This window comes from Gadus macrocephalus, chromosome 4 (genome assembly GCF_031168955.1).
Source record: "Gadus macrocephalus chromosome 4, ASM3116895v1".
NCBI classification, from domain to species: domain Eukaryota; kingdom Metazoa; phylum Chordata; class Actinopteri; order Gadiformes; family Gadidae; genus Gadus; species Gadus macrocephalus.
This window is the reverse complement of record NC_082385.1, coordinates 32,186,386-32,203,885: the sequence shown is the minus strand read 5'-3', so window position 1 is coordinate 32,203,885 and position 17,500 is coordinate 32,186,386. Positions and strand designations below refer to the sequence as shown.

Here is a 17,500-nt window from a genome sequence, read left to right as displayed (position 1 = left end):
TTGTGTGTGGGGGTGTGTGTGTGTGTGTGTGTGTGTGTGTGTGTGTGTGTGTGTGTGTGTGTGTGTGTGTGTGTGTGCGTGTGCGCGCGCGCGTCTGTATGTGTGTGTGTGTGTGTTTGTGTGTGTTTGACTCCTCTTATTTGGCTTTTACTCCGATAACTTCTGTTTCTTGTGCAACTGTGATTATTCAGACCGTTTTTGGTTCCTTTAATGACTGTGTTTCAAACATGTTTACCTCGTCCTGTTGATTGAATGTTCACTATATTGTTCGCAATGCCTTTGAGGGGACAAGTAGCCGGTCCCCTAGTGGTCAAGCAAGAGGTTTTCGAGAAAATAAAGAATCTCTGACCTACGCTCCATGACTTTTTGGTAGTCACCTGTTTAGTCTTTCTCACTTTGTGAACCACTCTCACATAGTAAGTTGCTAACAAGGAAGTTTCCTAATGATAGGAAGCCTCTTCGTAGTTTGGACACTGTCCTAAATTAGATAGGACAATTAATATCTAAAACTGCGACCACTAGGATATCAATTTAGTGGATGAAAGCAGGACGGTGGAAATACCGGCAAGAAAGATGAAGAAGTTAAAATATTCTAAAAAGTTAGTTAGGAGAAGTTAGGCCTACTTAGCTCCCTCACACGAGGAGAAAACGTTGGACGAGAAGATTTTATTGCGACATGCAATCGAATAATGACATAAAACAACAGACTCAAAATAAAAGTCTTTTCGTGCGTATTCACACCAGAAAGTCCTTAGTTTGATCTCTTTGGTCCGGACCAAACGCAATGTATATTTTTTGGTTTGGTGAGGTGGTTCCTTTTCACATTGCAATATTTCGCAACAGTCCGAGAATGTGTCAACAGCGCATGTGTGTGCATAGATCGTTCAATCATTGGACAAGACGGTCGGGGCGTTCGAGCGGTCCGCGATTGAACGATCTATGCACACACATGCGCTGTTGACAAATTCTCGGACTGTTGCGAATGTGCGTGCATAGATTGCCAATGGCCCTAGTGTGAGTGGCCCCGTGAATGCATCGGAATTTTTACAAGTGTTCTCCAACATACTTCATATGTTGGCGTCTGCCCAAATATCCAGAAGACATTTCGTCTCCTCTTCGCTACATGTTGAGCCGCCCACGACTCATTTCTAACGGGACTGATAACGTGATGCCGGTCTGATGACGTAACGCCTTTGAATTGACCGCGCTAATCAGACAATATAAATAGACAAGCAGCAATGGGAGCCTGTTGCGTCCAAAAAGGCATATTATTTTTAGAACTAGGTCGGACCGAGCGCGGTCGCTTTCACATCTCAAGCGAACCTTACCCGGGTTCGTTTGGAAGCGAGCCGAGACCACCCTATTCAAACCAGCCCAAAAGGTCCGCGCCAGCGATTATTTTGGTTTGGTTCGAACCAAACAAGGCAGGTGTGAATACGCCCTAACAGTTTTGATTTCATTCTTCTGAAACACTACGTTGCCATAGCAACATATATTCATGCGTTTTTTTGACCGTCCAACTGTTTGTTTGTTTCTGACAGTGGAGTCCGGAAGGTTGTCGGTCTGATTCCATGCGGACACACAGCATAATGTAAAGATGTCCAGACACACATGAAATAGGAACTTGATGGAGGTATTGTCCTTAATTTCAATGAATTGTGTTATTGTGGCATTTACAACCGTCATATCCAGATTACAGCCTGTGTGATTTAAAAAACTCTTTAGACTTTTCTCTCTGTTTTGACATTAACTAGTTCTCATTGTCAAATGTCAAGTGATATTAATATTCAGCGACTCACAGATAGTGTGACAGTGTAGCCAGGATTTATTCATCGCTTTCCAAAAAATGTAACCACAGGCACAATATTTCCTGAGCGCAAGGGCAAAAGTTGCGCAATAAAAGTATTTTAGTTGGGAATAATTGCTCCGTTGCTGAGTTCGTACGATAACGCTCAGCACAACGCAGTCGAATCTGAACGAAAACACTCTTAAATAGGATCAACTAAATAAAATAATCTACTTGATTATTCATAGAAATAGAAATATATAATTTTTTAAGAATAAAATCGACTTGATTGTTCAACCTCCGAATCCCTGCCAAAGCTTTTAAAGAAATACATAAACTTGTCATAAATTAGTATATTGCAGGACATGTATTTCATATTTCCGAAACATATTTCCTGCCAAAAATATTTCCAAAGAATTTTTGGTGGTTGGATAGCGTGGCTTCATTCAGGTCCTCAAGAGCAGGTGTTGCTGTCTAAACTTGACCTCACCTGGGCGGGGTGGGGACTGGTAGGCGTTTGATTTTCTCCTTCTAGGGGTTAAAGGTACGTCTCTACTCCCAAGCAGGTATATACAGACAGGTACGCACACCAGACGACATACATAGGTTCGCTCAGGTATGAGGGGTGATAGTATCCTTAATCCTACTCAGGCGTTCTCTGTGTAGCGTAGGCAGAAATGCTAGAGCGTCAAATAATTACACAGAGATTAAAGGGACAAATAAAAATAAAGAATATGCAGAGAACTACAAAAAATGAATGAAAAATGACATCCAACCACGTAATAGGAGTAAAAGAAATGCAAGAGCAGAATGTGTGGGATTATTGACGTATTGAGTGAAACATAAACATATAGTGAGAGAATAACTGTTGTGTGTGTGTGTTTGTGTGTGTCTATGTGTGTGTGTGTGTGTGTGTGTGTGTGTGTGTGTGTGTGTGTGTGGGGGGGGTATCTGGTGATATCTTGTGGGAGGTAGGGGGGGATAAGAAGTCAAGGACTGAAACCATTTGGCCCCAAACCTTCCCCACATCTGAGGTTTTGAGCCAGATGATCGTAAATCAACACGTGTTTAAACACAAGAGGACGAGTCACCTTGGGGGGGGTGTTCTGAGACAGGCAGGCACACTACCGTGTGTGTCTGTCTGTCTGTCTGTCTGTCTGTCTGTCTGTCTGTCTGTCTGTCTGTCTGTCTGTCTGTCTGTCTGTCTGTGTCTGTCTGTCTGTCTGTCTGTCTGTCTGTCTGTCTGTCTGTCTGTCTGTCTGTCTGTCTGTCTGTCTGTCTGTCTGTCTGTCTGTCTGTCTGTCTGTCTGTCTGTCTGTCTGAGTGTGTGTCTGTCCGTCTGTGTGAATGTGTTTATGAGTCTGTGTGTGTTTGTGTGTGCGTGTTTGTGTGTGTATATTTGTTTGTTTGTATGTGTGTGCGCTCGCACGTGCTTGCAAGCGTGTGTGTATTGTCCAACAGAATAAACACAATAGAGAATCAGAGTTGTTATTCCTGACTTGGAATGACGGGAGGAAAGCAAAAAGGAAATCAGAGAGTATTTTGGAGCTGGAGTTGTTTTGCCCAGTACCGTATGCACGTTTTTTCATGCCACGATTTCCTGTGACAATTGGTGTGACATGTGGAACGCTTGTGATTCATAGGCTTAGCCTCTTCGGCGGGTCGATTTGGTAGCTTTTTTGTGAGCCTGCACACAAAGAAAGGTAATTTTGTCCCATAGATGTTCCACCTGCCTGCTGACAGAATGCCTCATCCCCCCCAGAATGTAATCCTTGTTTCTGGGGTGATTTTGGTGATTGCCGACGCAATCTCTTCCTGTCCTACTTGTGAGCCACACACACACACACACACACACACACGTAAAGGTAGAAATACTGGTATCGACATGCAGTCGCACACACATACGAACACACACATATAGAAAGAACCCCCGGCCCCACACAGACACACAAAGACAAACACGCACACAGAAACACAGACACCCACATTCACACAAGCAGACACACACACGCACACGCACACACACACACACACACAAGCAGAGACACACATTCACACAAGCAGACACACAAAAAAAAATATGAACACACACACAAACATATAGACCCATGCCCCCCCCCTCCCAAACACACACATGCACACACAAAGACAGCCAAACACACACACAAAAGCAGACACCCACATTCACACAAGCAGTCACACAAACATAAGAACACACACATACGCAAACACACACACACACATACACACACACACACACACGAAAGCAGACACACACACAGAAGCAGACACCCACAAACACACACACACATACATACACACACACGCACACATATAGACCCATGCCCCCCTCCCTTCCTTACACACACACACACACACACACACACACACACACACACACACACACACACACACACACACACACACACACACACACACACACACACACACAAAAGCAGACACCCACAAACACACACACACACATACACAGACACGCACACATATAGACCCATGCCCCCCTACCTTCCTTACACACACAAACACGACCAGAGCAGGTCCTCTTGAGTAAACCCAGGTTCGGGCGACGGTGAGAGTAGGCAGCGGCACAGCGGGGACTGGAGAAAGTACCGGCTATTGACCGGCTGTCCCCCGCCTCCCGCTGGTCTGGAACACCAGCACTGAGCCGCCGCCACCGCCACCACCACCACCACCGCCACCACCACCACCACCACCACCACCACCACCGCCGCCTCCGCCGCCGCCTCCGCCAGCACGTCAATGCTGCTCTTTAGAAAAAAAGAGGGCGCCGTTTGAACACCGAGACGCGAATCAGCAGGACGATCGACCCAGCCCCGCCGGTGGCCAGCGTAGGAACCGCGAGAACAACGGAAAGCCGTCAGTTGGTGGAAACGTTATCGACGCGCGCCATGTTTTTCGCGGCCTCGAGCGGATTTGCTAACAGACACGGCTCTGGGATCGACGATGAACAACAGAACGCAAGGGGGAATGACCGATGACGGAGCGGTTTTTCTGTCACTAACTGGAGTGGCGAGCTATTTTGTCTCGTCACGCGGTCAAACGCGTCAAAGTCAGTCGCAGGGCTTTGCAAAATAAAATCCTCTCTGAATTCATGTCATTTTTCTTAATTATTCTTTGACAAAAGGTGTTTTTGTCACAGAAGATGTGTCTCTCGACACATCTTTTGATAGCAGTATTTACGACGGCGGCAATAAGCGCCGGGCTAAAGGTTTTCCGACTTCCTGCCCAAAGGTATTGAGTCTGTCAGACCTGTCTGCTAAATGCTACATCAACCACCCCAATGCTAATTTCCCCGTCGTTACAGTTCAATCCCTTTCAGTGATTCTCTCAGACAAAATGAACCGACTGACACGGCGGAGCCTCAAACGGACAATAGAGCGACCTGGAATCTCTCCTTCCCGGGTTCTTCCCCATTCTGACATTTAGAGGAAGTATCAAGATGGACGTTTAACCACCGTGGGTAAACACGGGAACCTCTTCCCTCGGCGGGCACCTGTTGTGACGCATGGCTGTGGCCAGGTATGTAGAAGTGGCGAGGTTCACACAATAAAAAGCATTTCAGTACATATGAGAAGGTACAGTTCTGCTCTGTTCCTGTTCCAAGAAAACAAGAGGAACAAGACATTTGTAGGGCATGGTTATTGTGCGTTTCAACCCACTTATTCGACGCAGGGTTCATGTGTTTATGAGTTTGGGGAATTGGTGAGCGTTTGAGGTTTATTCTATTCAAAGGGAGGGTTTGACGAATCCCAAAGCTGTAGCTCATGTGATGGACTGGCTCAGCAGGGGGCAAATGGTGATTGGTTGTACGTCTCATAAATCATACAACCGGGAACCGAGTAGGGCTGTCCTCGACCGAAATTATGCCTGGTCGATTCTGATTCGTAGCATATGCGACTTTATGATGTCAAACTTTTGTGACGTTTGCGTTGTTTAAACGCTTACAAATAATCATTGGCCTCAGGGTTTCAAACAACTGTCTATAGGCATGCGGCACCTCTGCTAAATAACAGCCGAACAAATTATGAAGACAATGTGCGACTTCGTCCATGTCAGTATCTCGATCCATTTGACCAAAAATAATTCCCAGCTGCCCTATTTTCTATCGGGCCTACAGTTGGTGAGTTAACCCACTACATAGCTGACCTACATCTAGACATAGACCATGTCATCAATTAACCTGGGGTCATATCAAAACCAACATGTCAAAACCCAAAATCATTCACTAAACAATAAATGAGAATCTGCCTCAAAAGTGACGAGTAGCATCCCTCAGAGCGTCCATTTTAACCTCCAGATCTGGGCCTGTGATTGACTACGCCTGGCGCATTTCCGGCCAATCAGGCCTAGCGATGAAGCTAAATTTAGCGGTTTGGTTAAAGGCCGTCGACGGTCCGCCATACCTACTTCCCTTCATGTTAAAATCAACGTAATGTACTTAAATGTTGATACTGCCTAATTGTTTGAGACTGGCTGCCAGGGTCTGGCACTTGACTATGCGATGAGTCAGCGAAAGCTGCTGCTATGTAATCCTCCTCAAAGGCTTTCCAAAAGGCCCACTTGATATCCCTAGTGAGTTGCTTTGTTGGCTGCTCCGTCAGTTCTCTGAGGCCCCGTCTACACAGAGCCGATTTTTTGGTGAAACTGCATAAGTCTTGTGCATTTCGGCCCTATCCGAACTTATGCGGTTTTGTGTTAGGATTCGTGTGGACGCCTGAAACGCAAACGATGACGTCATTGGCCGCCCACCAGCTGGGCATTGTCAGAGTTGCGTTGAATTTATTTATTTATTTTTGCTTTCTTTTTTTAGCTTTAAATACAGCCCCTTGATAAATGTAATTAATAACTGTACATTAAAAAGTATTTCTGCTCAATTTAAACGGTTGAATCGTCTCGTGACTGAATGTTTGGATACAGCGCGCAGGCTGTATGCGCGCAGGCTTGATGCGCTCCACTTTTTCTGAGGAGGACCAGCGCCTTGAATATTTACTACAGCGTTTCTACAGCTCGATGCGGTTTCGCAATTGATCTGTCTTTGTGGAGATATTCCCGAACCGCATAAAACGAAACCGGATCGTTTTCCCCCGTTTCGGCTCCGTGTGGACGGGGCCTGCCTGAGACTTCAAATACTTTAGACCTCGCAACTCTTTAAATTTCAGACCTTTCACCTTAACAAATCATCACACTTTGATCTTTAAATATATCCAAACAGAATTTCGATATCATTTATACTTTATACTTGCTTCGTATGTTTTCAGTTGGTCTCCTTGACTTCCGTTGAGCCCTGTTGAGAGCGTGATGACATCACCCTGGATTTGTTTCCAACTATTCGACTGAAAAGTAGTAAACATCAGTCCCTCACTGGTCGTACTATGGACTTGGAACGAAATAAACTGAAAGAGTTCAACAAATGGCTAAACTAAAGTGATAACATAGCATAGCAGAGCATTGAGCATAGTTGAACGTTTGAAAGGGGGGTAACAACTGTGGACAAGCTCAGTCTCTGGATCCTGTGGACACAGATATCACAGGGTATTAAGACACCCCTTTTAAAGGTGTCTGCAGCCCCAGGTGGACTTATGGTGCGTTTTAATATCCATCCGTCTCGGAGCCTAGGTCCGAGGACGTTGCCTAGCGACACGCACAAACACGCCCCTTTTCCGAGGACGCCGATCTCGCCATCTCGGCTGAACTCAGTGTTGACCGAGCGAAATTCCGAGACAATTCAAGATGGCTGCGCCCATTGTGACGTGAAGTATGAACTGTTTTCATTGTGCTTGGACCACTTTGGTGGTTTAAATGGTAATTTCAATCACTCGTATTACTGCAATACCTTACTGCGTCCGTATCTCTGCCTATGTACACAAATATATTGTATTTGTGTACAGCACTTTGGTCAACTACTGTTGTTTTAAATGTGCTATATAAATAAACTTGACTTGACTTGACTATGGCCTATATAGCCTACTTATATTGGATCGCCTGGTCCTCTGCCAATGCTACCGCGACAACAGCTTTCCGGGTGGCGTCCATGTTTTCCTCCAACGACCGAGCGAAATAATAAAACGCTTGAAGTGTGGGCGTGGCATCAGATCCGAGATCCGAGTCGGTTCGCAGAGAATACTCGAACGCACCATTAGAATCTGATTGCTTGATTTTTGATATATTTTTTCAAGATGGCAACCAGTTATATTTCTCTGTGAACCTCAGCTGCACCTGTGGCAAACTACCTGAAATGAAACACACTTTATCTGCCCCCCAAGGGGTCAGTTGTTGTCGGCCTGTGGGTAGCAGGTGGCCTTGCCCTGTTCAGCGAGGTTGTACGTTTAGGTGACCTTGGTTTAATTGCTAGATTCATATTTTTTATATTCATTTTCCTTTTATTGTTGTTTGTATGACTCCTTAAAAGCCATTCTAGTATTCAGTATTTTTTTTGTATTTTCATTCGTACAACAAATTGTTTGAAATTGCCAACGATTTTCATTGTTTGTAAGCAAGAATGTTGCAAAAGGGGAAATCTCTCTGTTTTGTTTTAAACAGAATTAAAAATGCAGGTAGTGCAGGTTATTAAGGAGCAGGTAGGGGTTAGACAGTATAGAGACAGGTTGATAAGTAGTAGGTAGGGGTTAGACAGTACAGAGACAGGTCATTAAGTAGTAGGGAGGGGTTAGAGTGCATCAAACTCATGGATGCCTACATATTTGTCTTTGGACATCCGGCATCGAACCTACTGACCTCCATCTGTCTCCCTCTATTTTTCTCTCTCTTGAATAATCCTCATCACACATCCTGCTTTGGATGAGAGGAGTGAGCTCAAAGAGAGAGAGCGAAAGAGAGAGAGAGAGAGAGAGAGAGAGAGAGAGAGAGAGAGAGAGACTGAGAGAGAGACTGAGACTGAGAGAGACACAGAGACACTGACACAGAGGGAGAGAGACACAGAGGGAGAGAGGGAGAGAGAGAGAGAGAGTGAGAGAGAGAGAGACAGAGAGAGACACAGAGAGAGAGAGAGAGAGAGAGAGAGAGAGAGAGAGAGAGAGAGAGAGAGAGAGAAAGAGAAAGAGAAAGAGAGAGAGAGGGGCTCCGAGGGATGCGACCTTGGTTCATACGCTAAATTCAACGAAAAAAGGTGAGAAAAAAAATAATTGCTTGTCTCAATTATGAAGTCTGTCCTCGTTCGCCCGTCTCCATGTGACGGCGGAAAGAAGAGAGGGAGGATTCCCGCAGGTGAAACAGACAAATAAAGCGTGGCGAATGAGAGGGTTCACGAGAGCGCGTCTTGGGCCGTTTATATCCATAATGGCAATTACACAGCTCAGAAAGCGACATGAAATGACAGACAATTATTGTAAGTGTGTTTGTTCCTCTCTCTTGGGGGGGGGGGGGGGGGGGGGAGGGGTGAGGGGATGGATGCACTGTTAGAACATGCGTGGCTGGATGTGTTTCAGCTGGAGAGGAGTCGGTAAATAAAAGAGTAACACACACCCTGGCAAGATTAGGCGGGAAATCTGGCACAATCTGGCAAGACTGGGCTTTTGTGAGTCGACTCTAGCCCGCATGGGGAATGCAGGAGGGGGAGATGCATGGAGCCGGTTCAGGCCTACTGAAATTTGTATATTCTGTTTTAAAACACTTATTTCATTACTCATGTTTATTAAAAACGTATAGGCTTGTTTTTGGATGATGTGTTTGGAGTCATATTGTGTAAATAATTTATACATAAACCATCATCATGAAAAAAAAAAAAAGGATAAGAAATCAGTATGTAATATTTATAATTTAATATGTTTTATCATAAAATGATTGCCGTTCATGCCATTTTTATGATTCAACTTCAGTATTCCTGTGTCAGTATTGCAAATGTTTGGGCTGTACACCTCTTACGACACATTATATCACATTACATCCACTTGTAGGAGTCGCAGATAGCAGAGGAACCTTTGCTCCTCGTTTGAACGAGCGCTTCCGGGTCTGTGCTCTGCCTGCCTTTGTATGTGTGTGTGTGTGCGGTTTGTTTGGGTGTCACCACAGGGTGCCGTCAGCACATAACTCCTTCTAATAGTCCCTACCTCTATCTGTTTCAAACACTCCGGGTCCCAAGATGGACTTTCCCTTGTCCTCTGACATCACCCGCGTGACTTCAAAACAAACCAGACGGGTTTCGTCCCCGTGATTTCCACCGGTAGAGACACCTGTTGCACCAGTTCCGCGTTCAGGAGAGGAAGGCGGACTACTACTACTGCTGCTCGGCGGGACAGGTGCACCTCTCGTCCCCCAACCCCCCGGACGGCTTTGGATTGTACGCTGTCAACGTGTTAATAGGAATATATATTGGACTTTTATTGTGAAGCGCCATGAAAGTGACGGTAACTTTCGGAGACACGGCGGTCGTTGTCCCGTGCAAGGATGGCTGGACGGTGCGGGATGTGACCGATCAAGCCACGCGCAGATACCGGAAGATCTTAGAGAAGGTAAACATTAGTTAGTGGGGTTGTTGTTGTGTTTTTGTGAACATGGTTCAATTGTGTTTGTGTGTGTGTGTGTGTGTGTGTGTGTGTGTGTGTTCCTGTTTTGAGGGAACATCGACTCTACTTAGTGAGCTCACCTGCTGGGAACACGGGTCACGTGACTCGGGGATCAAGACGTTACATTTGCAATGCGTTACTCATAACCCGCTGGTGAACTTCATCGAACCTGTTTGCAGTCAGACGAGCAGATGGGAATGCTTTTGTTAAGGTGATTGTTCTGTATCTTCAAACAATCCCAACAGTATCATGTTAATCCTATTTATAAACACACTGAACGCCTTATTTTTAAAATAGTCCTGCGGGGCTACTTTGGGCAAATACATGTGTCCCCTAAAGATGACACCCCACAGATTATATACAAATGAAAATAGTATTTTTTTATCATCTAATTATTGTGATTTTTCTCAAACCAAAGCCGTGTTTCCTTTCATCCATGCAAATCACTCGCTTTTATTTTCGCAATTAATCAATTATTCAACGCGGTGTTGTGGCGGTTGTCACTGCAGCGGCGTGATAGCGCCTTTAGTTGCTATTAAGACCGGCGCTGTCAGGCCAAACAACGCGCTAACGCCGCGGTATCACAGCGCGCAGGTTGAAGTTGACACGCGCACACAAACATGCGCGCGAGTTTGTGTGTGTGTGTGTGTGTGTGTGTGTGTGTGTGTGTGTGTGTGCGCGCGTCTGTGCGCTGGTATTTGTGTGCGCGCTGTGTTTTACGTGTGTGCGCGGGTGTCACCGTGGAAGGGCAGGCTTTGTCGCCGTGAGTGAGTGATTCTGGGGGATTGGGGATGGGTGACAGGGCTCCATCTATCCGTCGTCCCCTCCCTCCCCTCTCCCCCTCTTATCTCCCTCCTCACCGACCCTGGCTCGGAGCGGCCGGGGATCCAGGATGAATAGACGAGAGGGAGAAACGAGGGATTGATCGATTGCTGCACGTACACAAACAGATTACACACACACACACACACACACACACACACACACACACACACACACACACACACACACACACACACACATTCCCGCCCACACACACACACACACACACACACACACACTCCCGCCCACACACGCAGGGGGGAGAGGGGGGGCGGGTGTTGTGTCGGTTTTCTCCAGGGAAGGCATGTCTGTCTCAGCCTGGGTGACAGCCAGAGTCTCTGCCTCCTCTCTACCTGGAGGTCTCCTGTTGACCACACACACACACAGACACACACACAAGGACCAATGCTCAAGTCATCAATCTCTCTCTCCGTCCTTCCCTCCTCTATCGCCCTCACTCATTCCTCTCTCACGCTCGACAATCATCTTCCATTCCATCGCCACGACCACAGAAACCACGGCTGTCACGCAACTATCGTTGACACTTCATATTAAAGCTTCTGAAACCTCCAAGGTAATCTTCACTAGAAGATGTTTCCGGAAATAGTAGCACTGCTGGATTCCAGGTTAATTGGAACCCAGCCCAATATCTTTTCATTCACTCATTCGTGTCGTCTCTCTCTCTCTCTCTCTCTGTCTCTGTCTCTGTCTCTGTCTCTCTCTGTCTCACTGTCTCTTTCACTCTCTCTCTGTCTGTCTCTGTCTGTCTCACTGTCTCTTTCACTCTCTCTCTCTCTCTCTCTCTCTCTCGCTCTTACTCTCTCTCGCACTGTCTCTCTCTCTCCCCTCGCTCTCTTTGGCCAGTTTGCTCACTTAGTTTGCGCATTACCTTCGTGTGAAAGCTAGCTTGGCAGGTTATATGTTTTTTTGGATGGTTTATCAATCAAGCTCTTTGTCCTGTGTGTGTGTGTGTGTGTGTGTGTGTGTGTGTGTGTGTGTGTGTGTGTGTGTGTGTGTGTGTGTGTGTGTGTGTGTGTGTGTGTGTGTGTGTGTGTTAAGAAATCAAATGTTCTTGGTCTAATTTGTCGATTTCATTTAGACAAACAAAATACCTGCTAAGATCCGTCACAGTTTATAGGTTATTAAGACTTATATTTTGGCTCTTCCAATATAAAGAAAAGAGTTGGAATGAAGTTTGAAAGCAGACGTTTGGTGTCTTGTGTCTTGCAGTTAGGTTTTGTGATGTAGTATTTTTGAGCAACTACACTGAAAACTGTCAACACGGTTGTGGTTTTCCCAATCAGGGCCTTCTATTACACATGTTGTTGATTAATAGAAAACGCCTGGCTTTGGTTTGAAGTTACCATACCAACTCCTAATTAGCCTGCTCATAACCACGGGTTCTAAGTACAAAGTCTGGGACCACATCGGTTACCATGTCAACGCTGTAGTCGTTTGGAGGGGACCAATCACGTTCAAAGTCAACCCCCCCCCCCCCCCCCCCCCCCAGTGTGTGCTGTATGCTGACGATATTGTGATGTTCGTCTGCAATTTATGAATTTATGATTAATGAATGCGTGAAAATTGAATCATCCCTCTTTAAAGTATTCGATCACTTTCCTGTTAACCTAATCATAACCCTCTCATAGTAGACATATTCATATTTTTATGGAGTATCTTTTAATTGCAATGAAAGTGTACTCCCAAACGGGTTATCACACTGAGTCGATATCTCCATTTTACAATGACGCTCAAAGATGATAAGCTATGTTATAGAACTATCCCTGGCACTTGACTCCTCTGTCTCCAAAATCTGCCCTCAATAACATCCTTAAAGTCCTCTCTCTCCGCTGACCTCTGACCCCAGGGAGCACGCCGACCCTCGAAACGTCTGATCTCAACCCCTCCTTCGTTAACAACCGCTCCTCTTCATCCTCTCTCCTTCCTCTTCTTCGCTCTGTCACCGTTAAACCCACATCTCGCCTTCCCCAAGCCCCACCCTCACGGAATCACCCATTCTTCTCCTGACATTCAAAGTGGGAAAGAAGCACCCATCCTCCCTCCCTTCCTCCCTCCTTCCTCCCCCCCCCCCCACCCCGACATCGCACAAAGGCTCTCACACAAACTCGACTGAATTCGGCATCGCTAATCACCTCTTTCTGCTGTCGAGTGGTGTCATGTAGCGAGGGGGAGATGGGGGGGGGGGGGGGGTGGGGGGGGGGGGGGAGGAGGAGAGAGGGGGAGGGTGTGATGGTTGTGGTGAAAACTCTTGAAACACTTGGAAGACGTAATGGTGTAATTTGCAGAGAATTTACCCGTTTATCTGTCAAGGCTCCTCCCCCCCCCCCCCCCCATCTCCCCCTCCTCACCCATCCCCGTTAAAGACTGATTGACTCGAGGAAGTCTTCCTTTCATTATTATTCTTTTTTCCCCGCCTGTGTGTGGGTGTGGGTGTGTGCGTGTGTTGCCGTTCTTCGCATATGTGTGTTTGTGTGTGCGCCTCTTTCTTCTCACTTCCTCTGAAGCAGCTAACATTCCGGGTTATGGAGAGGAGTGAGCAGGGAGGGGTAACTGGTGACTTGATGGGTAACCGGTGCCTAGCCCCACCATCACCACAATACCCCCCCCCCCCCCCCCCTCCCCCCCTCCATGGATGTCACCCTCTCCCCCTCAAAGGGATCCGTCCGACCCCGGTGCGGAGGGGTGTGTCGGAAAAACAGAACGTCCGTCTTTTGTCGTCATGGAGACGGGGCGGTCTCCTGTGAGCCGGGGGCCCCGACTGGGACCGGGCCCCCCCAGGTGTGGCCCCCGTTTCGGACCACTTTCTCCGTCTGCGGAGCAGGGGAGGTGGTTTTTACCCGCGGCGGTTGGCTGATGTTAGCATGCGGCGGTTGGCTGATGTTAGCATGCGGCGGTGTTGGTTCGATGGCGCTCCCTCGCCGTTACTCGGCACGGACGTGTGAGGGAGGCGCTGACCGTTGTGGGATTCATTGCCTCTTTACGTTAAAAAAACAAAAATAAGGCATGAATCACGTCCTGTCACTCTGACCTTCACCCTGACCCCGACCACACTTTAGCGGAGAAAACCATCCATCATGTGTTGTGTGTGTGCGTGTCTGCACCCGTGTATGTATGCGTGTGCGTATGCGTTTGTGTTGTGCTCGCGCTTTTGTGTTCACTTGTGTGTGTGCCTGCATGTAAGGGTGTGTGTGTTTGTGTGCGTGCGTGTGTGCCACCTAGCCTTCCCCGTGGTCTGACCCCCGCTGAAACCACCACCGTATAAAAGAGCACTCGGCGAAACCCTGCCGCCTCCTTCAGCCCACTGTACGAGGGACTTCTCTCTCTCCTGCCACATCGGGATCCCCATCGCTTTGCACACGGTGCTGTGTCGTCTCTGTGGGCGTGGCCCTCACACGTGACACACGCCCCCCCCACGTCGTAACAGCGGCGCCAACACCGTCGCATGCAGGGCCGGCCGGCCAGGAATGTGAACGGTATCTCCGGTCTGACCCGTTCTTCTCTCTGTGTGTGTGTGTGTGTGTGTGTGTGTGTGTGTGTGTGTGTGTGTGTGTGTGCTGTGTGTGTGTGTGTGTGTGTGTGTGTGTGTGTGTGTGTGTGTGTGTGTGTGTGTGTGTGTGTGTGTGTGTCCTGCTCTGACAAGAGGCCATGATGTAATGGACTCTAATGCACACAGTGCGGCCCGCTGCAGTCTTGTTTAGAAGCGGCGGAGGTTGTTGGGTCCAGACACGTTGACCTGCTTGGCTCTTTCTCACGGTCTCCCTCTATCTTTATCTCTTTCCATCACCCTCTCTCTCTCCCTACTCACTCTCTCACTCTCTAAGACACGTTGCATCTCTCTCAGTCGGTCTCTGTCACAGGCTCTATCACTCGGTTTCAATGTCTCTCTCTCTCTCGGTCTGTCTCTCTCTCTCCGTCTGTCTCTCTCTCTGTCTGTCACTCAGTCTGTGTCTATCTTGAGCATGCCTATTCTGTCCGTCCATCTCTTTCAACTGCTTATTAAAAAACGTAATCGCATCCAAAAATAGGAGTCCAAAGGCTGTATCCAACTGAGTCTCACAAATGATACGGATCAAAAACGATTTTTGGTCTAATGCGACAAAAAAAAACCCAATCACCAACAACACCAATTAGCGCTGGCAGCAGCGGTGTGCAAACCTTTACTACAGTCAAACAGAGCCACTTTGATCGCTATGGTCGCTCTGTTGCCTGCCGAGATTCAGAATGATCCAGTGGACAGCGAGTGCCGTGTGTTCTCTTTTGGGGGTGACTTGAATACACTAACTTCACCCTAATTGCTTCCGCCAGCACACCACAGCTTTTCTTGCTAGTTTCTCGTTTCTCTCCATTAATTGATCCCTCACCTGGCATGGGGCCCGAGGGGAAAAATAAAGAAAGTGGACATCAAAGACAAAACCCTTTTGTGTGTGTGTGTGTGTGTGTGTGTGTGGGGTATTGTACGACGACTTTGAACCAATGAGAATCAAGGGGCGTAACTTTCCATTTTCTGACGACATCTCTCGATGCAACATCCTCTCCAACACTTATTGTAACCATGGTAATAAACCGTAATACTTGGAACAACTTTGAGCATTCAGAGATGAAAAGACAGCCTGATTGTGCGGGGAAAAAAACGTTACACCACATAAATTATAGTTTTTATTAACATATCGAAATCGTGATTAAAGTGAAAAACTATTTGAAAGTCTTAACCTTTCATAAACGTAAGGGCCTGTTAAAAGACAAATAGAAACTCTCCCCATGCAGACGACTCACAATGGTAGCAAAGTACACCCAGTGTGATCGCACGCCGATTTCGTGTCTGCCTTTCCCCACCCGTCGTACAAAACCTTCCATTCTGTTTACCACCGGCACAAAGGCAGGAACACGTCATCGCCCCTGTAAAACCTGGTGTCGATACTCGATTCAACACAAGGCTACAAAACGAGATTTTCCCCAGATTTCAGATAACTTGTAGAAAAGCCGTTTCTCGTACCGGCAGACAAAGACAAGAGCGTCTGGGACCACAAACCCCCCGCTGGTGGGGGGATGGCGGCGGGATTGAGGTGGAGGTGTGTGTGTGTGGGGGGGGGGGGTGCTGTGTGTGTTGTCATTGTGACAGAGAAATGGCTTTCACAAAGTCTCTGGCGTAGACGAATGAGAAAGTTGTATTCAACACCTTTTGCATCCCCGGTGTCGCCTCCTATTTTGTGTTGCTTTGAGCGTTTGTTAAATCCTTGTAGATGTGTATCAAAATGGCCACCTGCTTTGACAGTTTGTGAGGCCGCTGTAATGGACTTGATGTGTAATTCAGGATTTATGTATGTGTTTGACTTTGATGCTCTTGGCTACCATGGTCAACATTATTATTTTTTTCTTTAAGCATATTTATTCTGCGCTTTTTATGCTTAAATTTCATAAATCTCTAATGTCCACCTTGGTGGACATTAGATGATTTATTCTATTCTAGTCTAACATCAGGCCAAGAAATGACAATATATTGGCTATCTTCCACTGGAAGACGTTCTTATATTTATTTTTGTTAGGCGGGGAAATGCCTTAAGAATGTGAGAAAGGCATGACAGAGGTTACGGTCGGTTGTGGAGTACTTTGATTAAGTGTCGTCTACCGAGCGTGCTTCAACTGAAGTGTGCCGTATGTGTTCCGCCGACGGTGAATAAAAATACCGCACACAAAGCAAGAAAAAAGTTGGCTTTCGATGTGAATCGAGAACGCAACTTCTGTTAACAAAAAAAACCGCAAAGGATTCAATCCCATGAATTCTTCCCCTTTCGCTCTCTGACGTGTTGCTTGTATGCTCATGCTAATGCTAACACGCTAATGCTAATACACTAATGCTAATTGGCTTACGTTTGTTATTTCTGGTGTAGGCTCAGCATTTGGAGTATGTGGTCAGGATCCATCACGTGGAGTACGATGAGGGCGGGATCCTGGACATGGACGACCCAATCACAGACCTGTTGGAGGACAAGGACCGGGTAAGAGACTTTCTGATTGGTCGTGCGATAACCACCTAAATTTCCTCTCAGCCAATTGTCTCAGATTACAGATTAGGATAAGAGGAAAGCAAGCGAAGTGTGATAGCAATGCTGGATACCGATATGACTTGCGATACATAAATACATATTGAAGTGAGCACAGTTCTTATGTATTTATTGTTATATTAACAGAGAAATATCGTCTCATCAATGCTTGGTGTCAACAACCATTTTCTAAATTAAACTTCATGATTTAATTTAAGTCATAACAACAAAAAAGGTATAAAAAAATATTTCGATCCAGCAATATAAAA

At 46.6% G+C, this 17,500-nt stretch overlaps 1 protein-coding gene across 1 annotated transcript in view; it reads left to right on the top strand.

Annotated features, from left to right (window-relative positions):
• Positions 1-9,780: 9,780 nt before the first annotated feature.
• Positions 9,781-17,500, top strand: part of pard3ba (par-3 family cell polarity regulator beta a) — a 19,947-nt gene continuing 12,227 nt past the window's right edge. The window contains exons 1-2 of the mRNA XM_060049305.1: positions 9,781-10,293; positions 17,079-17,186. Coding sequence (XP_059905288.1) covers positions 10,177-10,293; positions 17,079-17,186 — 225 coding nt within the window. The 5' untranslated portion in view covers positions 9,781-10,176. The remainder of the gene's footprint in view (positions 10,294-17,078; positions 17,187-17,500) is intronic.